General features: G+C 37.8%; 6 protein-coding genes across 7 annotated transcripts; 2 read left to right on the forward strand and 4 right to left on the reverse strand.

Moving 5' to 3' along the window:
* Nucleotides 1–1,189: 1,189 nt before the first annotated feature.
* Nucleotides 1,190–22,505, reverse strand: LOC103508314 (alpha-galactosidase A-like). Of its 2 annotated transcripts, none has more exons than XM_017443700.2 (3): nt 21,931–22,505; nt 2,606–2,787; nt 1,190–1,566 (listed from the first exon to the last, which is right to left on the reverse strand). In XM_017443700.2, the coding sequence occupies exons 2-3, from the start codon at nt 2,770–2,772 to the stop codon at nt 1,293–1,295; spliced, it is 441 nt and encodes a 146-aa protein (XP_017299189.1). In that variant the 5' UTR covers nt 2,773–2,787; nt 21,931–22,505; the 3' UTR covers nt 1,190–1,292. The 2 variants fall into 2 exon arrangements, with proteins under 2 accessions (XP_017299189.1, XP_017299188.1); XM_017443699.2 differs by lacking the exon at nt 21,931–22,505 and adding an exon at nt 20,825–21,253.
* On the reverse strand, nt 4,350–6,595 carry LOC113467044. Its single transcript, XM_026822960.1, has 3 exons — nt 6,570–6,595; nt 5,769–5,952; nt 4,350–4,499 (listed from the first exon to the last, which is right to left on the reverse strand). Exons 1-3 carry the CDS (start codon nt 6,593–6,595, stop codon nt 4,350–4,352), a joined length of 360 nt encoding a protein of 119 aa, XP_026678761.1.
* LOC103508307 (frataxin homolog, mitochondrial-like) lies at nt 8,134–12,085 on the forward strand. The gene is made up of 4 exons (XM_008472857.3): nt 8,134–8,494; nt 8,818–8,938; nt 9,152–9,405; nt 11,900–12,085. Exons 1-4 carry the CDS (start codon nt 8,283–8,285, stop codon nt 11,955–11,957), a joined length of 645 nt encoding a protein of 214 aa, XP_008471079.2. The 5' UTR covers nt 8,134–8,282; the 3' UTR covers nt 11,958–12,085.
* Nucleotides 11,311–14,663, reverse strand: LOC103508315 (alpha-N-acetylgalactosaminidase-like). Its single transcript, XM_017443701.2, has 2 exons — nt 14,318–14,663; nt 11,311–11,638 (listed from the first exon to the last, which is right to left on the reverse strand). Exons 1-2 carry the CDS (start codon nt 14,406–14,408, stop codon nt 11,526–11,528), a joined length of 204 nt encoding a protein of 67 aa, XP_017299190.1. The 5' UTR covers nt 14,409–14,663; the 3' UTR covers nt 11,311–11,525.
* LOC103508306 (mitochondrial import inner membrane translocase subunit TIM44) lies at nt 12,058–13,655 on the forward strand. The gene has a single exon (XM_026822936.1). The coding sequence runs from the start codon at nt 12,085–12,087 to the stop codon at nt 13,384–13,386; it is 1,302 nt and encodes a 433-aa protein (XP_026678737.1). The 5' UTR covers nt 12,058–12,084; the 3' UTR covers nt 13,387–13,655.
* On the reverse strand, nt 15,370–16,245 carry LOC113467045 (alpha-N-acetylgalactosaminidase-like). Its single transcript, XM_026822961.1, has 3 exons — nt 16,238–16,245; nt 16,069–16,123; nt 15,370–15,744 (listed from the first exon to the last, which is right to left on the reverse strand). The coding sequence occupies exons 1-3, from the start codon at nt 16,243–16,245 to the stop codon at nt 15,574–15,576; spliced, it is 234 nt and encodes a 77-aa protein (XP_026678762.1). The 3' UTR covers nt 15,370–15,573.

Here is a 22,505-nt window from a genome sequence, read left to right on the forward strand (position 1 = left end):
CATTTAGAAATTTTGAAAAATGTTTCGGAAATAGTGTGCGGTTTTTTTTTTTTTTTTTTTTTTTTTTAATGCGGTAAGGAAAATGAAACTATGCGGAGTACCTGGAAGCTCTTCGCGGAGCACCTGAAAGCTCTTCGCGGAGCACCAGTGCTCCGCGGAGCACAGTTTGAGAACCACTGCACTAAACAATAGGTACGTAATTAAATCACGGCTCAAATACGAGTACGAGTATAAACTACATATAAACCGACTATTCTAGGGCCAGGTACTCACTATCAGGTAGAACTGACAGGTACCTACACCTGATCAGATCATGTCCGTCTGTTAAATCTACCTGATAGTGTGTGTGTGTGTGTGTATGTGTGTGTGCGCGCTCTTCAGGTATCAGGTAGACCTGACAGGTGGATCTGATCAGGTGTGCCTGTCAGGTTTACCTCATAGTGAGTGGCTGACCTTAGACAATTTTTTAATATGTTCAACGTTCAACGTCACTAACTGATAACTATTAATGTTAAGGTCTTTAGCTCTTTACCACATATATGCGTCTGCCTTGAATACCCAGGGGGTCCTGATTCACGGCTATTATCTTCTTGTTCTGGAGGATCTCCTTGAATTGCTATTTGTAACAATGTAACACCTTGTTTAGACTGCGATAGCGGACTTTTCGTTCCTTCAAACACGAATCATTTTGATCCCCCCCTTTTTTACTTTCTATTACCAACAAGTATAAGGAACCTATAGCCTATACATACAAGGTACTTATTGTTATTTAGCGGCTTTAACTATGTAACAATGTAACACCTTGTTTAGACTGCGATAGCGGACTTTTCGTTCTTTCAAACACGAATCATTTTGATCCCCCCCCCTTTTTTACTTTCTATTACCAACAAGTATAAGGAACCTATAGCCTATACATACAAGGTACTTATTGTTATTTAGCGGCTTTATAGCTTTCGCCGAATGGTGATGGCATAATAAAGAGGAGATGTCTTTTTATATCAGCCATTCACCTGGGTGTCCTGGGTGATGGATTCTAGCTATGTTTAATTGGCTCGTCCTGAACCGCAGTCAACCATCGTGACGACTTATGCATGCTCTTTAAAGCAGAGAGAACCCTTTGAAAAACTACCAGCTAGCTAGGCTGGTAAGTGTTCTACTCCCTGTTTATAGTCCCACAATCCCACATCGGGATGATGGACTCTAGCTATGTTTAATTGGCTCGTCCTGAACCGCAGTCAACCATCGTGACGACTTGTGCTTGTTCTTTAAAGCAGAGAGAACCCTTTGAAAAACTACCAGCTAGCTAGGCTGGTAAGTGTTTGCTGTACTCCTCCCTGTTTATAGTCCCACAATACCACATACATGGTACTGAGACAGAATCGTTCACTTACATAATCGCTCAGAGCTTTAATACCGCCCGGAAACCTCTTCTTGTCCGGTTCTAATCTCCCATCTGGACCTCTCTTGTTCTCCAGCCAGCAGTCATCAATGATAACATACTCGTAGCCGACATCTTTGTATCCTTGCGATACCATCGCATCTGCCATTCTTTTGAACAGATTCTCGCTGGGGAAAATCATTGAAAAAAATTTGAACCGATTGCAATACTTTGATTACTAGTATAGCTCGCTATACTGTAGTAATAGAAAGTAAAAAGAAGTACATAGGTAATTATTAGCCAGCCAACAAAAGCTAGCAGTCAAAAACAAATGCTAGGTCAACAAAAGCTACCAAAAGTATTAGTCAGCCAGCAACGTTACGCGTGGTTGGTATCAGGATGGATGACCAATGACCATCTGGGCGATCGTGTTCTGGCTTTACCTGGCCTCCCACAGACTGGGTATCAGGGTAATGTGAGGAGGCTAGTAGCTTATCGCTGAATGAAGGGTAGAGTCGTAGAAGCTTAACCCATCCTCTAGAGCTCTAGAGCTGTTTGCCCTTACACCTAAGCCTCGGAGCGGGCTTTTTGTGTATGTATAATTGTATATGGGTAAAAACCCCGTCATCGACACTACCTACAAAAAAAAAAAAAAAAAAAGCATCTTTTAATCAAGAGGTACTTCTCAATTTTACCTAATACAGACTCTCGAAGTTTGTCTACCAAAAACACTCGATAATTCGAAATTTCCGTTTAAACTTGTCTCCCTCCTCTTATGTTTTTCTCTTGATACATCATAGAAATCCTTTCATATTTTAGAAATTGTGGCTTATGGGTTATGGGTCCAAGTTATTGATACAAAGCAAACCAAAATAACAGATTTCTTAAAAAAAAAAATAATAATAATAATAATAAACAGGTAGATATGCTTATACATAATAACAATAATTATTATGTACAATAACTAACATACCTACATAAGTAAATACAAGTTCATATTATGAACACTTTTCATTCTTTTCAAATCTCTTGATAATTCGAAGTTTTCATTTTTTCTCTCTCGCTAATTCGAACATCTCGGTAAATCGAAACTCTCGATAATTCGAAATAATAGTCAGGTCCCTCCAATTTCGAATTATCGAGAGTCGACTGTAGGTACTTTTGGTACCTACTACCATTCTACATGTTTTTTTTGTCGTGAGTGATGATGATTTAGGTATGTCTTACCTGATACACTCGTCCGGGTAATTATCACAGTCTGTGTTACAACGATACCTCTGCCATGCCATCCATCCCATGGGTGGTGTTAGAGCTAAACCATTGTCCAGGGCTTGGCCCTGTTGTGTCCAATAGGCGAGGGAGAGCAGGAGAAGGAATGCGATAGTGGACACCATTTTGGTGCAATAGGTCTGTGGGAAAAGAAGAAACAATATTATTCTAAAGGCCCATCCCCACTTGTGAGTTTCATCCGATTTTTTCCCGAATGTCCTGTAGGTAATGTAATTTAAATGAGTGTGTTCCCACTACACACGACACGATTTTTTTCCCGAACAACAAGTGAGAACCGGCCTGAACTTAAAAGCTTTAACGCCTTTTTTCTGTAAGACACTTTAACTCTAGATAATTAGGTCGTTTGCGCTAATTAAAAACTCTTAAAAGTAGGTTGAAGCCAGCCTACTCGGAAATAAGTAAATAGCTTGGTGGTTAGCGCACCTGCCTTGTCTTCAGATCAAATCCCACTTGTTGTGAGTTTCATCCGATTTTTTTCCCGAATGTCCTGTAGGTAATGTAATTTAAATGAGTGTGTTCCCACTACACACGACACGATTTTTTTCCCCGAACGACAAGTGAGAACAGGCCTGAACTTAAAAGCTTTAACGCCTTTTTTTCTGTAAGGCACTTTAACTTTAGATAATTGGGTCGTTTGCGCTAATTACAAACTCTTAAAAGTAGGTTGAAGCCAGCCTACTCGGAAATAAGTAAATAGCTTGGTGGTTAGCGCACCTGCCTTGTCTTCAGATCAAATCCCTCCCAGGGCGAACTTTATCACAAATCGTTGAAGGCTCGCTCTTTCTAAACCGGCCGGCCGTTTGAGATTTCCGTTCTTTTTTCCCTATGGGAAGACCTTGAAATTTACGTTACACCGTTTTCCTGCTAAACGTGATAAGTTGATAACGGATTAAATATTTTTCTGAATGATATGATAATATTCCTTCATCAGGGCGAACTTTATCACAAACCGTTGAAGGCTCGCTCTTTCTAAACCGGCCGGCCGTTTGAGATTTCCGTTCTTTTTTCCCTATGGGAAAAGACCTTCAAATTTACGTTACACCGTTTTCCTGCTAAACGTGATAAGTTGATAACGGATTAAATATTTTTCTGAATGATATGATAATATTCCTTCACGTGTCTTTAGATTGAGCATTTTAAATAGTCCTAAGTCCTGAGGTCAAAGTAGTTTAATGTGCTTCTAAATTTGATCACCCCTAAGTTCATTGTATATTAGAATCGATTTTTCATCGGGCCATCCTGTTAATTGGAGAGAGAGAAAAAAAAAAAAAAGATCCACAGAAAGCATTTAGTTCACAGGTGCCTAACCAACGCCCTACCCTACTAATTGGTCAGGATCAGATAATCGATAGTTCCAGATAAACCTGCTATTGCTAAAAGATGCTATTAAGCGCTAAGATGCTGAATTCAACTGCTTCAACATTGCCTAATATTTAATTTATGCATAGAAATCTGTTATCAGCAAATATAAATCGTTCTTGGTACCTTACTCTTTCTTGTGAAGTTATCAAGATATCGTTATCAATGATAATGACACTGTGTTATCACTTGGCTATTTACTCTGCCAACACAATTCGGCGAAAGCTAAAGCCGCTACAACAACAACAATAACAACAGTATAAACAAACATAGGTATATTCTATTCTACCTTAGCTGTGGGATTGAACCCACGTCCTCCCTATTACCAGACGATTGTCTTGACCACAACACCAAAATACTGACCTGAAGGGTAGACGTTAATCTTGATGGAGTTGGAAGGCAATACAATTTTGTTTTCCAGATCTCCAATTCTCTTTTTGGTAGCATTGGAATAGTAATCCCCGAACAAATCCTGGAATAAGATGAAATGGTTAAAAAATGAAATTAATTTCATAAATTTTTCGTAATCATATCGGTCTATCTCAGTTCTTTTCACAGTCATACGTGATACGAATAGTTTTCACGTTTATGCCTATTCAAGGCTAAAAACAGTGGAGTGTAGAGCAAAAAGAGCATAGAGCTTTCGTCACTTCCCTCTACCTGTTCAATGCTCTCTGCTACACTCTGTTTTAGCCTTAAACTATTAAAATGAGGCTCAAAAGGCCCTTCGTCCTTGCAGCAGTCTGAACCTCATAGTAAGTGGCTGATCTTAGACAATTTTTTAATATGTTCAACGTCAGAACTTTTAACTATTGATGTTAAGGTCTTTAGCTATTTACCACATATATGCGTCTGCCTTGAATACCCAGGGGGTCCTGATTCACGGCTATTATCTTCTTGTTCTGGAGGATCTCCTTGAATTTTTTTCGTAATCATATCGGTCTATCTCAGTTCTTTTCACAGTCATACGTGATACGAATAGTTTTCACGTTTATGCCTATTCAAGGCTAAAAACAGTGGAGTGTAGAGCAAAAAGAGCATAGAGCTTTCGTCACTTCCCTCTACCTGTTCAATGCTCTCTGCTACACTCTGTTTTAGCCATAAACTGCTAAAATAAGGCTCAAAAGGCCCTTCGTCCTTGCAGCAGTCTGAATAAGATCTTATGTAATTGATAGGAATAGATCCTTTTATTTTTCTTCGTCTTTTCCCGTGTACAGACGGGGTCGGCGTTTCCAGTCTGAATAAGATCTTATGTAATTGATAGGAATAGATCCTTTTATTTTTCTTCGTCTTTTCCCGTGTACAGACGGGGTCGGCGTTTTTCGTCAGCCTCTCAATCAGCCCTAACTAGGGTGATTGCTTTGGGTTGACATTTGGTTTTGGTTACAAATTTTATGAGTGGATGCCCTTCGCTCTCAACCTTTGCTATTTCTTTAGCAAGGCAAAAGAAACTCATACCGGTTCACTCCCTGTTCAAAGTCCCCCAGCCAGACTAACCAGGTCTACTCCCTGTTTAACGTCTCCCAGAAGACAACCTTTTATAAATTTAATGGGGGGGGGGATATTACCTCGCGAGTGGATGCCCTTCGCTCTCAACCTTTGCTATTTCTTTAGCAAGAGAAACTCACACCGGTTTACTCCCTGTTCAAAGTCCCGCAGCCAGACTAACCAGGTCTACTCCCTGTTTAACGTCCCCCAGCAGACAACCTTTTATAAATTTAATGGGGGGGGGATATATTACCTCGAACTTATATCCATGCTCATTTTCGAGTCCAATAGTGGACAGCGTAACATTGTAGGGGTAGGAACGGCCATCTGTTCTTTTGCTTACGAAAGCTACGGCATAGCTGTACTTGTCGCCTACATTAGGAGTAATAGGTCGTGTCCAGATCTCGATACTTTTCTCCTGAGAAACAAATAAGTAGGTATCAGTACATATTTATCAGTTTAAAATTTAAATACGTGTAGGTAATAGGTACGTAATTAAATCACGGCTTGTTATCGTTTCTTTGAAAAATCATCCCTTGAGATGATTTTTCAAATACGAGTACGAGTATAAACTACATATAAACCGACTATTCTAGGGCCAGCCACTCACCATCAGGTAGAACTGACAGGTACACCTGATCAGGTCCGTCTGTTAAATCTACCTGATAGTGTGTGTGTGTGTGTGTGTGTGTGTGTGTGTGTGTGTGTGTGTGTGTGTGTGTGTGTGACACAAACAGATTAATGTGTTACCTGTGAGGGAGCTTTGCTTGGGACATTTTGATGTGACGTCATCGTGTATGGGAGCGTATGCCGTGACGTCAGAGTTCAATTTACCGGTATTTTTTAAATCGATTTATCTCGGGATCTAGAAGTCGTAGAAGAAAAAGAAAAATTCCCTATCTCCTCATTTTTTCTGTTCTTTGTCATAGAAACCTCACCCAAGTAAGCGCAACTGATCTATTTCCTGCGTATCATGCTGAATATTCCTGTATTATTATTTTTTTCCTCAAATTAAATATCAAGTTTTTCCGAAAAACGGCCTGCGGCTCATTACCCCTCATACTCCTTGACGTTCTCCATATTGCATATTTCATTTAAATGAAGGGGTAATCTTGCTAATTTTTAGGTACCTCCGCCCCCTATTTTTCTGGAAAAAGTCATGGAATAGTCATGGAATTTCATTCCGGGAAAAGCGTATATATAAACCCTGTAATTGATTTTTTTTTTTTCTCGCCCATGGGTGAGTTAGGTACATTATCTGCAACCAGCTAATGTATTTTGAATGTCTTCTGTTCCTCAGAGTTCCCAATACAGAGACTTTCACATCTTGGACCCCATGCTCACATAATGACATCTCCTACCTAGACATTGGTTCAACACTTTCCACCAAACAGGGGTTCGTTTTCTCAAGTCGGTTCGCTTTCTGGAAGAACCTTTACACGAGTTACCAGGCTAATTTTCTGAAAGGAAATCTCTGATTTTTTCGAGTCTGGAAATGGAGGAAGGAAAGGAGAAAGGAAAATCCGAAATCGGTTCGCTTTCTGGAAGAACCTTTACGCGAGTTACCAGGCTAATTTTCTGAAAGGAAATCTCTGATTTTTTCGAGTCTGGAAATGGAGGAAGGAAAGGAGAAAGGAACATCCGAAAAAAGGTGTTTTTCAAGACACGTTTTACGGAGATTTTTTTACGTTGGGTATTAACCTTCTTGCCTAGGTTTTACCCTCTACCGCTCTACCCAATAGTCTTACATTTTTGTTAGTATTACCTACATAAGTCGTAAGTACTCTTTTTATTTATTGTTATGTAGTAAGAATCATTTCTTTCCAATTTAGAGCTTCCCATACGTATGGAGATAATTTTTTGCTGTGATTTTTTTCTTCCTTAAATTAATGTTTTTAAGGGGGGGGGGGTTCCAAAAAAATCCAAAAAGATTCTTTTTACCCAAAAGGATGGTTAAAGTTGTGAAAAATCCAAATCTGAGGTCAAAACTTCGAAAAAATAACTGTAAAAGGTAGAAAATTCAATTTTTATTTTCCGTCAGAGTCCTGAACTCTGACGTCAGATTTCAGGAGATGCGCAGAAACGTGTGCACACAAACATGAATTGCGCAGAAATGCATGCACAAAAACAGATTAATGTGTTACTTGTGAGGGAGCTTTGCTCGGGACATTTTGATGTGACGTCATCGTGTATGGGAATGTATGCCGTGACGTCAGAGTTCGATTTACCGTTATTTTTTAAATCGATTTATCTCGGGATCTAGAAGTCGTAGAAGAAAAAGAAAAATTCCCTAGTTCCTCATTTTTTCTGTTCTTCTTTGTCTTAGAAACCTTACCCAAGTAAGCGCAACTGATCTATTTCCTGCGTATCATGCTGAATATTCCTGTATTATTATTTTTTTTCCTCCTTTCGGGGGGGGGAATAATAATAATAATACTTAATGTAAAATAAGTTTCACAGACACAAAATAGCAAAATACACAAATACAGTCGTCTGAAAATTTGGAATTCACTTCTTTCGTGCAGTAAAAAATACGCTCATTTACTAGAGCAGTACATCTGGCAACACGCTAATGAGTGCTACCAACCAAATGAAAAAAAAAAACATAAACTACGCGCGAAATTTCAAAGTCTTTATCAGTAGGTATCAGGTTATCACACGATTGTCGAACTCATACCGTGATAAGAATCAAACAATCAAACTTCACTGATAAGGAAATGCAAGTCAGTAAATAAAGTGAACACCTCAGTTTAGAATTTCAGATGAAATGATTTCCTGCAGAATTTCTTCTTATGTGTCAAACAATGTTGGTAAATGCCTGAGACAAGTGAAATGTGTCCAATCCTACTCTAGATGTGTTTGTAATTCAAATGGGATCATTGGACATGGTTCTCACAGAAAAACACTGGTTCAGTCTCAGGACAATGTGTTGAATTTTACAGGGATCCATTGTAGAAATCTGTGTTCCTCATTAACAGGGTAAGTCAAGCTTTCACCTATGTCCTCAAGCTGTTACCCTCCATTTGGTGACTCCAACCACCTCCTCACATTAAGTTCACCTAGCCTGCTTGTTGCTGAGAAAATACAGCAATACCCTGATAGTCACCCATCTAAGATTTCAAAATTGTTTCCTCAGTAATCAACTTGGAACTTGTGAATTCAACATGCTATATCATTGCTGGATGATGGTAAAATCAAAAGCCATATATCTACTTAAATAGCCCCAAAATGAGTATAATTATCTTTTGACGCATGAGTTCAGTAAAATTCCTTATTTAAACCTCTTGTATATTTGCTTTCAGCTCCATATCTCTCCCAGAGTATGAAGTCATTTGTAATGAAACTCTGGAATCTTTGACAGATTATTTTGATGTCATTGTTGAAGAAAATACACATTTAGAAAATGCAGATGTTACTTATGGTGTAAGTATTTCAGGGGGGGGACAGGAATGTAGGCATTTTCTATGCCTGACTTTCTTAACTTCCAAACTTATGAGGGTAAATTCTCTTACAGTCAAGTCTTGTATAGTGACTTCATGTTGAACCAAAATTATCAACCTTTTTTTCATACAGCTTCATTTTACTTATACCTACTTTATACTTGATAATTTTGATATTATTTTTGTCCAATTTCAGGATGGTGTGCTAACCGTGAACTTTGGCAATCCTCATGGAACCTATGTCATAAATAGACAAACACCCAACAAACAAATCTGGCTAAGTTCTCCCACGAGTGGTCCAAAGCGATATGACTTTGACCCAAGCCGTAACATTTGGATCTACAAACATGATAACAAGTCACTTCATGATCTTCTGCAGGAGGAGATTGTCACCATTGTGACGAGTAATGTAGATTTTTATTCAAACTGCTCCCACTCAGGCAAGCATAGGTGAGATGAACTCTAACCAGATGGGAAAAAAATACCATGGCCTAGGAACTTGAAATCCTTGGTTCAAGACCATGAATGCCACAATGATAGACTTTCATGTGTCTTGTTTAGATGAGCAGACTTGGGATGTAATTGTAGAAAACTCATTTTCTTTCCATAAAAATGGTATTCCCTATTAAATTATTAAAGCCGTAAAAAGTGTACTTTTGTGCTGAAATAATAAAAATAATTACCTACCTACCTAAATGAAAAGAAATACCTATCTAGGTAAATAAAATATACCTACTTATTCCCTATTAAATTAAAGCCGTAAAAAGTTTACTTTTGTGCTGAAATAATAAAAATAATTACCTACCTACCTAAATGAAAAGAAATACCTATCTAGGTAAATAAAATATACCTACTTACCTACCTGCCCAGCAAATAAATTGAAATACCTAGGTAAATAAAATAAAAACTTAGAGTCTTAGAAAAAAGTCGTGTGAAAAGAACGATGTTCACACCATCGTGTTTCGCACTTTGCATGCAATGTTCTCCTTTTGTGAACTACCTACTTACCTACCTGCCCAGCAAATAAATTGAAATAGGTAAATAAAATAAAAACTTCGACCTAGAGTCTTAGAAAAAAGTCGTGTGAAAAGAACGATGTTCACACCATCGTGTTTCGCACTTTGCATGCAATGTTCTCCTTTTGTGAACGTATTTTTTACGTTGGTCAGGTTGGCACACCTGACACGTATGACCGATGGCGCTAAAATTTGAAATTTTCAAAATTTCATAAACAATGAGGCTTATCAGTGAAAATTAGTTTTTCTTTTCAATTTTCCAATAGTTTTTCCAGTTCAATCAAGGGTCTCAAGGGATAATCCATCAATTCCATTTTGTTTTCTACATTCAGACCTAGGAAATACACAAGTAAGTGTTCGACATCTCTTAGAATAGGATAATCCATCAATTCCATTTTGTTTTCTACATTCAGACCTAGGAAATACACAAGTAAGTGTTCGACATCTCTTAGAATAGGAAGAAATTATTGCATCAGTTCTCAACTGCTAACACCTACATTTTAATAAATGCAGGTAACATTTTGAAACTCTTGAAGGGTTTTCCATGGAAAACTCATTATTTAACGTTGCACCTATTGTTTGATAAAGACATAATTATTGTCTCATAAAAGTTTTTGAGTACTCTACTAACTTACCTTGAAGCACTTTGAACAGATCACGGTAACATTTTGAAACTCTTGAAGGGTTTTCCATGGAAAACTCATAATTTAACTTTGTACCTATTGTTTGATAAAGACATAATTATTGTCTCATAAAAGTTTTTGAGTACTCTACTAACTTACCTTGAAGCACTTTGAACAGATCAAAATGGTAGTAGTAACATGATATAGTAGGAGTACAAAGTACAATGATTATAATATCAATGACAAAATACAAGCCCATGTGTGTGTTGAGAGAGGAACCTATTTTTTAAACATTTAATGTCTACTCCTACCTAAACATGACCTATTTAATCTGTGGACAAAATAGTAACTAGTGGTTCTGTAAACTGTAGACTTCACTCAGATTCTTTTGTACAAGCTGAGACTTTGGCTAAATGGGTGACCCTACGTAGTATACATGTGTATCAAAACAGAAATAAAAGTAAAAGTATCTACACGTCTTATGTAGGTACCTATATCTTAAAAAAGGTGATTTTTTTTTTTTTTTTTTTTTTTTTTTTGAATACCTAGGTACAAAACTGTCAATCGCTCTAAAGAATAAAATTGAAGAAGGGTTGATTTTGAACATTAAAAAAAAAATAATAATAATAAAATAAAAAAAATAATAAAAAAGTAAAAACATTATTTTTGTAGATAGAACAAAGGGTATACAAGGGTCATAAATGCGGTAATTTATCAATTACCATGCTCAAAATTTTGAGACCAAAATTGAACCTGGGACACCAAATTTCAAGGATCAATGTGTCTTGATTCAAGGAACTCAAATTTTCAAAGTTCATGAAAATCGGACCAGGCAATCGCGAGTTAAGTATATCAGAACAAACAAACCCATAAACATCTAAACCAAATGCAAAATGGTCGAGTTAAAACATAGACCTTCACTTTGTTTGGTTTAAAAAAAAATACAAACCTCCATTTTTCTTTCCTCTTGATATGCGGGGAGACTACATGAGTACACCATTGGTCGTCCAGTCTCGTTCAAGTATTTCCCAAATTCCCTGTAGCCTTTAAACATCAAAAACACAGATAAATAATAGCAAACACATTGGATGTTGATTTTAATTTTTTCAACACCTAGGTTTAAAAATATGCCAGCAGTAATGCTCTGCTCAATTAAAAAAAAAAGTTCCCAAGAATCCTGATTGATTTAGGTGAAATTTAATGTGGTGTCTGATTTAGAAACCTGTGTTGTGCAGTTGTGCATTTTATTTCACATCTCTCACAACTTTCACATTATCAAATTTTCATATTTGTTTTTCTTTTCAGATATACCTACTGTTGGATATACAGAAGAGTCCTTGGATTAAACATCATCTCTTATTAGAGCTGACATAAAATATGAAGTTGTGACCACACTGAAAGTTGAAACTACCTGTACAGTAAAAAATATCTGTTTAATTATAATTAATTTTGTTAATTTTTCACCCTTTGTTAAATTTTACCTTTCCAAAATGATAACCTATGTAAGAGCTGTGATGTTTAGTAAAGCAAATATTGTATCTAAAACTAATTATATACATAGACCTTTAAATTCTACTGTTTTAACAAGTTATCAGAGTCGAAACTATTCAACACCTTCTCGAAAACCTGAAAACTTCTTTTCAAAATTCATAGACAATGTCAAAGATGAAATGCAAAGAAGTAAAGAAATGAAAGAAAATTTAAAAAAGTTTAGGGAAGAAGCTGAAAAGTTAGAGCAATCAGAAGCACTCAAGAAAGCAAGGCAAAAATTCCACTCAGTAGAAAGTGAAGCAACCAAAAGTTCAGACATATTCAAGGAAAAAATTGAAGGTTTGAAAGGCAAAGTGTCAGGTGTCATTGATGATGCTACCAAGGCTGAATTTGCCAAGAAGGCAGAACAACTCAAAGAAGGATTTGGTAAAGCTGCAGAATCAATATCAGAAAGTGGTCAGAAAATAGGACAGACAGGAGCTTTTCAAACCATATCTCAAACAGCACAAGCAGTGAAGAAAGAAATTGACCAGAGTACAAATGTCCAAGTATATAGATCTCCTGAAAAGTTGAGGAAGAGATTAGAAGTAGAGACAGTGGATGACAGAGTATTCTCACCTAATACTGAAGCTACAGGTGTGGAACTTCACAAAGACTCCAGGTTCTCTCAGAGCTGGCAAGAGTTCAAGCAGAATAATCCCTATGTTCATAGAGTGATGGATTGGAAAGTGAAGTATGATGAGAGTAACAATCCTGTTGTAAGAGCATCACGACTTATCACAGAAAAGGTCACTGATCTCGTAGGGGGAATCTTCCAGAAAACAGAACTCTCTGAGACACTCACAGAAATCTGCAAGATTGATCCAAACTTTGACAAGACAGAATTTCTTCATCAGTGCCAGACGGATATTATTCCAAACGTGTTGGAAGCAATGATAAGAGGAGACTTGGAAATTCTCAAGGATTGGTGTCATGATGGTCCTTACAATATTCTCTCCACACCTATTAAGCAAGCACATCTCCTAGGCTATCAATTCTGTAGTAAGATATTGGATATTGATAACTTGGATTTGTCCATGGGAAAAGTTATGGAACAAGGTCCTGTCCTTATTATAAGCTTCCTTTCCCAACAGATCCTCTGCATGAGGGATAAAGCAGGCAAGGTGGTGGATGGAGATCCTGATAAGATACTACGAGTGACACATTTGTGGGTACTCTGCCGTGACATGAATGAATTAAATCCTAGAGCTGCCTGGAAACTGTTAGATATGTCAGCTCAAAGTAGTGAGCAACTGTTATAAGTCATTGGGTGGATAGGTAGGTATGACAAAAAATTCAACGGGTACCACTTTAAAAATTATTGTACCTACTTATTTTGGATATAAAGGCAGAATGAAAGGCAGAAACAAAAGTAATTTTATGTAGTTCAGGCTAGAAATGCACATTGAAGTGTGCCCTCTTGTAGGAATTTCTATACACAGGTGGTTACATAAACATAAATGACTACAAATAATTATTATTATTATTATGTTCTGATTTTTATCCTAAGGGTAGCACTTACTATTGCCATGCATTACCAAATTCCCTTTGATGTTTCATTTAAATTTGTTTGGATCAAAATCCAATTTTCCCCCTTTATAGGTACCTTCTGTGTAGGTAAATTCAAAATTGTACTATACCTATGTATTTAGGTTCAAACCGAAATAAACTTAGACAAATAATGGAAACCTATGTTGCATATTCCTTTTGAGCTTTTTCCATTATTCAGCCCCAAAGAACAGATCTATCGTCCTGAATAACGGTCGAACCGTACATTTCTGGAAACCCGGCCCAGGGATGTTTTGATTTACATAATTTATCACATCTTTGAAATTTGAACTCTTTTTGAGCTTTTTCAAAATATTGGTCTTAACGTGATTGGGTCTTCTTCTTCTTCTTTATCCTAGCCTGTGTACCTCATGTCCTGATGAATTTTTCTCGCCCAGGTCTTGATTCACACAATCTTTCCACCTTTTCTTCGGTCTACCTCGCCCTTTTCTCCCCAACATGATTTGGTAGGTACCTACCTATTCTCCTTACCTTCTTCTTCTTTATCCTAGCCTGTGTACCTCATGTCCTGATGAATTTTTCTCGCCCAGGTCTTGATCCACACAATCTTTCCACCTTTTCTTCGGTCTACCTCGCCCTTTTCTCCCCAACATGATTTGGTAGGTACCTACCTATTCTCCTTACCTTCATCCATGGTGAATACACTGGCATAACACCCGTCCAGTTTAACATAGTCCACTTCCCAGTCAGCAAATGTCTGAGCATCCAACTTCATATGATCGATACTTCCAGGGAACCCGGCACAAGTTTTCGTCCCGTAATCCTCGTAGATGCCAAACTTGAGTCCCTTGCTGTGAACCTGGGCACAAACCGGGACTTTATTACTATAATTAAGAACCCAGATCCCAGGAAGATACTTGCATGAGGATCACCAATCATATGCGGATTACCAATCAATTAGTAACAATGTAACACCTTGTTTAGACTGCGACAGCGGACTTTTCGTTCCTTCAAACACGAATCATTTTGATCCCCCCTTTTTTACTTTCTATTACCAACAAGTATAAGGAACCTATAGCCTATACATACAAGGTACTTATTGTTTATTGTTATTTAGCGGCTTTAGCTTTCGCCGAATGGTGATAGCATAATAAAGAGGAGATGTCTTTTTATATCAGCCATTCATCGGGGTGATGGACTCTAGCCATGTTTAATTGGCTCGTCCTGAACCGCAGTCAACCATCGTGACATGTGCTTGTTCTTTAAAGCAGAGAGAACCCTTTGAAAAACTACCAGCTAGCTAGGCTGGTAAGTGTTTGCTGTACTCCTCCCTGTTTAGCAACCAATATAAAAAGTAAATCTTTTCGCGCTCTTTCCAACGATATAGATACCTAACTCAGAAAGTCGATTTTTGGACTTAGTCCGCTCTGCCTTTTACCCATCATACATAGAAATACCTAGAGGCCAAAGAGACTTTGGTAGCTCGCGGCCCTGATAAGAAATATGGTAACTTTATCCTAGATAAGTCATTAAGGTTCGTTTTCGAAACAGCTGGCTCTGTCCTCCTCTGATTTCGGGTGACGATCACCATAAAATAAGCATTACCTACCTAGGTACATTTTTTTTTTTCTTTTCAAGAGAGTGTTTCACTGTCGTTTTTATCTCATAGCAATGAAACAACTGCTACGTTAGACTCCTGTGGTCTGTGTCGTAGCATGCCCATCCCATAGTATGCCTCTCATCAGATCGGCGAAAAGAGACAATACTCGTACTTCCTATTTAGGTGCTGGGTCAACACGAGAACACCAGAAAGTAACACGTAGAAATATTTGCAATCGAAAAACGAGTACAAATTTTTGTCGATGGTGGGAATGGAACCCGGGACCTTCTGCATGGCAAGCAAGCGCGTTACCACTATAGGTTAACCCGGGCGACCGTTCCTATCTTACCATGTCAGGATCGTTCCAGTGTCCAGGGCCGGCATATTTGGTCCACAGGTCTTGCTTGAGGGCGAAATAGTTAGCAATGGTAGTCACGCTGTACCAGGAGTCATCAATATCGTCGTAGTTACGCCACAAGTTGCACACTTCCACCAAATTGGTGAAGTTGATCTAAAAATAAATAATATTAAAATAATGGGAATAGGTACCCAAGAGGTGAAAACTTGAAAAGGACTTCCGTAGCCCTAGGTAGGTATTCCCTAATTGAACCGATTGCAATACATTCATTACTAGTATAGCTCGCTATACTGTAGTAATAGAAAGTAAAAAGAAGTACATAGGTAATTATTAGCCAGCCAACAAAAGCTAGCAGTCAAAAACAAATGCTAGGTCAACAAAAGCTACCAAAAGTATTAGTCAGCCAGCAACGTTACGCGTGGTTGGTATCAGGATGGATGACCAATGACCATCTGGGCGATCGTGTTCTGGCTTTACCTGGCCTCCCACAGACTGGGTATCAGGGTAATGTGAGGAGGCTAGTAGCTTATCGCTGAATGAAGGGTAGAGTCGTAGAAGCTTAACCCATCCTCTAGAGCTGTTTGCCCTTACACCTAAGCCTCGGAGCGGGCTTTTTGTGTATGTATAATTGTATATGGGTAAAAACCCCGTCATCGACACTACCTACAAAAAAAAAAAAAAAATTGACAAGACAGAATTTCTTCATCAGTGCCAGACGGATATTATTCCAAACGTGTTGGAAGCAATGATAAGAGGAGACTTGGAAATTCTCAAGGATTGGTGTCATGATGGTCCTTACAATATTCTCTCCACACCTATTAAGCAAGCACATCTCCTAGGCTATCAATTCTGTAGTAAGATATTGGATATTGATAACTTGGATTTGTCCATGGGAAAAGTTATGGAACAAGGTCCTGTCCTTATTATAAGCTTCCTTTCCCAACAGATCCTCTGCATGAGGGATAAAGCAGGCAAGGTGGTGGATGGAGATCCTGATAAGATACTACGAGTGACACATTTGTGGGTACTCTGCCGTGACATGAATGAATTAAATCCTAGAGCTGCCTGGAAACTGTTAGATATGTCAGCTCAAAGTAGTGAGCAACTGTTATAAGTCATTGGGTGGATAGGTAGGTATGACAAAAAATTCAACGGGTACCACTTTAAAAATTATTGTACCTACTTATTTTGGATATAAAGGCAGAATGAAGTACAAGAGTAATTTTATGTAGTTCAGGCTAGAAATGCACATTGAAGTGTGCCTTCTTGTAGGAATTTCTATACACAGGTGGTTACATAAACATAAATGACTACAAATAATTATTATTATGTTCTGATTTTTATCCCAAGGGTAGCACTTATTATTGCCATGCATTACCAAATTTGATGTTTCATTTAAAGTTGTTTGGATCAAAATCCAATTTTCCCCCTTTATAGGTACCTTCTGTGTAGGTAAATTCAAAATTGTACTATACCTATGTATTTAGGTTCAAACCGAAATAAACTTAGACAAGTAATGGAAACCTATGTTGCATATTCCTTTTGAGCTTTTTCCATTATTCAGCCCCAAATAACAGATCTATCGTCCTGAATAACGGTCGAACCGTACATTTCTGGAAACCTGGCCCAGGTATGTTTTGATTTACATAATTTATCACATCTTTGAAATTTGAACTCTTTTTGAGCTTTTTCAAAATATTGGTCTTAACGTGATTGGGTCTTCTTCTTCTTTATCCTAGCCTGTGTACCTCATGTCCTGATGAATTTTTCTCGCCCAGGTCTTGATCCACACAATCTTTCCACCTTTTCTTCGGTCTACCTCGCCCTTTTCTCCCCAACATGATTTGGTAGGTACCTACCTATTCTCGTTACAAGCACCTTACCTTCATCCATGGTGAATACACTGGCATAACACCCATCCAGTTTAACATAATCCACTTCCCAGTCAGCAAATGTCTGAGCATCCAACTTCATATGATCGATACTTCCAGGGAACCCGGCACAAGTTTTCGTCCCGTAATCTACCCTACTAATTGGTCAGGATCAGATAATCGATAGTTCCAGATAAACCTGCTATTGCTAAGATGCTATTAAGCGCTAAGATGCTGAATTCAACTGCTTCAACATTGCCTGATATTTAATTTATGCATAGAAATCTGTTATCAGCAAATACTGCCGAGTTCATTGGATTCGGTTTGGCATCTGCTCGTAATAATTTGCCACTTGGCCATCACGGTTTGGTTATTTTTTATTGAGATTGCCGATATTCCAATATGAAGTAGTATGGACTATAGAAGATTTTTAGACATCCTTCAGTAAATAATAGCCTCAAAGATCAGTGTACAGTAAAAACTCGATTATTTCAACTAATTGGGACCGGGGGTAGTTGAAATGATCGAGGTTGAAATCAGTGTTCTTACGGGACTACCATAAAAAATCGCAGACAAAGCCCAAAAAAATCCCAGAAATCCCTTAGTTTTTTTGAAAATCCCTTAATCCTTATTTAATAAATTTCTTAAATTAGTACCTTCTACTAGTTCTACACTTCTACTATACCTATACGTACCTATTGAAATGATCACTTTCTATGATTATTTCCTCTGATAAGATAGTATATCCTTTGAAAGATAGAAAAAAACCAATGGATTTTCGAGTTGAAATAATCGAGGTTCTACTGTGCAAGATTTTGCATTGGCAAATCACGTAATGGATCATTGAATAATTAAATCGGTCTTGGTACCTTACTCTTTCTTGTGAAGTTATCAAGATATCGTTATCAATGATAATGACACTGTGTTATCACTTGGCTATCAGTAGGCAGTGTCGTATACCGGCCATTGAAATTGATTTGTCATCGTTTGTGACCTGCCATCTCAAGATATTTTTTTTTTTACTTTCTATTACTACAGTATAGCGGAGCTATACTAGTTTTTACTTTCTAGTTTTCCATACCTACTGACACATAAGGTTTACAGTACACTTTTCGTGATAGTGGGTAAAGTTCTGTTCTGGTGTTGAATAGTTTTTCACCCTCCATTGGGCGATGAGCTAGCCGCCCCCTCACATTAACCTCACCCACCCTGAGTGGGACTGAGTATAGAGATACTTATAGAGCCTAGGGTCAGGCCAAAAATTATTTCATCCTGGCCAATCTTGGCACTGGAGGTCTCAACCTCTCAATTCAGATGAATAGGTTATTGAAATTCGTTCGATATTTAAACGTTTTTTCTACCATCGGCAAACGATATCTCAACGTTTTTTCTACCAATTTTGAAAATTTCGGTACCACAAGTCTTCCAAGATTTTGTTTGACCCCAGGATAATGTCCACTCCATGGGCAGGCCATGCACCTCTGGTACCTATTATTATGAGGTCACGTGGAACTCTTGTCTCGATAAAAGATAAAAATTATGCCATGGGCAAGTCTTTACTTCTAGGAGTTCTCTGATAAAACAGGATTTCTTTACTACAGGCAATCTTCATTATGAAATTATTGGATCCAGGAGATTTTTTTCGGTAGATCAGCTTAGTCCTTGACTCCTTGGAAGGTAGCACGCCTGCCTTGTAAACGCTACGTCGCGTCGGCGTCTTTTCCACCCGGATCAAACTTTATCCTAAAATATCTATGTTATGCATGTTGGTAGTTGGTACCTATACCTATATTTGTTAATATCTAGGTTATTCAACAAAACACGGTACTACAAAGTATCTTTATGGCGGTAGATCAGCTTAGTCCTTGACTCCTTGGAAGGTAGCACGCCTGCCTTGTAAACGCTACGTCGCGTCGGTGTCTTTTCCACCCGGATCAAACTTTATCCTAAAATATCTATGTATGCATGTTGGTAGTTGGTACCTATACCTATATTTGTTAATATCTAGGTTATTCAACAAAACACGGTACTACAAAGTATCTTTATGGCTGAAATTTCAATCAAACTAGCATGTCTCTCTCAGTTTGGAAAACTTCGGTATTGGCATCTGACCTAGTGACAGTGAGCTGTTTCATTGGAAAAGTGCAGCTTGTGTACCTATAAATATTACCTATCTTACGTATGTATCTACCTACCTACTTGTAATATTTTTTTCTTTTTCTCTATTTACATGATTTTTTGGGGTAATTATGCAGAAGTCACGTCCGTGGAAAAGAAAAGCTCTTTTTTGTAATTAACCTAACCCTATAATTTGAGCATGTCTCTCTCAGTTTGGAAAACTTTGGTATTGGCATCTGACCTAGTGACAGTGAGCTGTTTCATTGGAAAAGCGCAGCTTGTGTACCTATAAATATTACCTATCTTACGTATCTACCTACCTACTTGTAATATTTTTTTCTTTTTCTTTATTTACATGATTTTTTGGGGTAATTATGCAGAAGTCACGTCCGTGGAAAAGAAAAGCTCTTTTTTGTAATTAACCTAACCCTATAATAACACTAATCACTGCTCGTTTGTGCCAGTTCCTTTGGTAGCAATATTCCACGGACGTGACTTCTGCACAAGTACCTTTTTCTGATATATTTTTACTTTCCTTATCCTATAGGAAGGAAAGTAATGTAATCGGGTCAAAATTTCGATGGTCAGTTTTTAGTGCCAAAACACGTCAGTGTAAACATCGCTCGATTTCGAGCAAAGCGTTCACTGTCCCCGTATTTTTATGTCATCCGAATGATTCATTATTTACTTTTTTGTGAATACCGACCGGTGATAAAAACATACCTAACGACTCTTGCGCGGCAAACTAATGATAATAACAACAATGCCAGTGGTTGTGATAATTGTATTTTATTTAACCTTTAACCCAAGAACCGAAAATTCGAGAGTGGGGGTAAAAATCTCGTAGTGGGGATAAGCAGCTGATTAAAAAAATCAGCTGTTCGCATTAACCGAGAAAAAAATGGCGACTCTATCGTTAACCGCAGTCGAGAGCTTGGTTTAGTATGGCAAGAGGGGAAACGTAAACCTAAAAGTGGTTAAGCCCCTCACGTCATAAACACACTTCCATCTGAGGGGAGGTAGTGAACTTGAATGAACCGGGCTGAGGTTAGGGGTTAGATGTCAAATAAAATACAACACATGATAATCCTTGTAAACACAAATGCCAAGTAACAAATTATGTAAACAGTTCCAGGGAATTAGTAACCAAGCAAGTCTCAAGGACCCAAGGAAGTAGGTACATACCGATTAATAAATAAATAAAAATGAAATGCTAATTAAACGGAATTTAGCTAAAAACTTACCTGACAAATTTATCAAGTCCGATCAAGAAGATGCTACTTTTGGACGCTTATCACACTATTACTAAAACAGACAAACTGGTCTCAGTCCTTCACCTTTACTGAACAGAAGAGCGAAGCAGACTGAACTAACTGTCGTCTGTTATCATTCACGAGCTCTAAATTGAACCCAGTGAAATAATAGGTAAACAGTCTACCAGCAATTAGGAGAGTAGGGAGAGAGCTTGTAAAAGAACCTGGTAAAAATAGTAATCGGAACTGGAGGCTGGAACATTTTCTCAAACTTCCGCTCACTCGAATATTCGAAATGAAAATTGTTTTGTTTTTGTACGAAAAATTTCAACCCCCTGGTCTAAAAGTGTGTTGATAACTTTTTAAAATTTAGGGTTTTTGCGTAATCGCACATTAAAAACGTCTTGGAAAATCGCCAACCAAAGCCGGACTTTCCTTTCACGGGAGAGAGCTTGTAAAAGAACCTGGTAAAAATAGTAATCGGAACTGGAGGCTGGAACATTTTCTCAAACTTCCGCGCACTCGAAATATTCGAAATGAAAATTGTTTTGTTTTCGTACGAAAAATTTCAACCCCCTGGTCTAAAAAGTGTGTTAATAACTTTTTAAAATTTAGGGTTTTTGCGTAATCGCACATTAAAAACGTCTTGGAAAATCGCCAACCAAAGCCGGACTTTCCTTTCACAGTTTTCATGGTGGTAGTGGTGAAAACGTGGAAATGGTACAATGCCAGGTAATGATCCATTTCCCACCATGAAAATTCCGAAAGAAAACCGGCGTTAAATTACTAGATATAGGTGCCAGCAAAAAGGTTAACACAAGACTGGGGTAATTTATTTCAATTTTATAGGGTTCATGTACATATTTTCATTATTTCACGAGAATGAACCGGGCTGAGGTTAGCGGTTAGATGTTTAATAAAATACAACAATGATGATAATCCTTGTTAACACAAATGCCAAGTAACAAATTATGTAAACAAGTTCCAGGGAATTAGTAACCAAGCAAGTCCCAAGGACCCAAGGAAGTAGGTACATACCGATTTATAAATAAATAAAAATGAAATGCTCATTAAACGGAATTTAGCTAAAAACTTACCTGACAAATTTATGAAGTCCGATGAAGAAGATGCTACTTTTTGACGCGCTTATCACACTATTACTAAAACAGACAAACTGGTCTCAGTCCTTCACCTTTACTGAACAGAAGAGCGAAACAGACTGAACTAACTGTCGTCTGTAACGTCTGTTATCATTCACGAGCTCTAAATTGAACCCAGTGAAATAATAGGTAAACAGTCTACCAGCAATTAGGAGAGTAGGGAGAGAGCTTGTAAAAGAACCTGGTAAAAATAGTAATCGGAACTGGAGGCTGGAACATTTTCTCAAACTTCCGCTCACTCGAATATTCGAAATGAAAATTGTTTTGTTTTTGTACGAAAAATTTCAACCCCCTGGTCTAAAAGTGTGTTGATAACTTTTTAAAATTTAGGGTTTTTGCGTAATCGCACATTAAAAACGTCTTGGAAAATCGCCAACCAAAGCCGGACTTTCCTTTCACAGTTTTCATGGTGGTAGTGGTGAAAACGTGGAAATGGTACAATGCCAGGTAATGATCCATTTCCCACCATGAAAATTCCGAAAGAAAACCCGCGTTAACTTACTAGATATAGG

Source organism: Diaphorina citri, unplaced genomic scaffold (genome assembly GCF_000475195.1).
Source record: "Diaphorina citri unplaced genomic scaffold, Diaci psyllid genome assembly version 1.1 scaffold387, whole genome shotgun sequence".
Lineage (NCBI taxonomy): Eukaryota > Metazoa > Arthropoda > Insecta > Hemiptera > Psyllidae > Diaphorina > Diaphorina citri.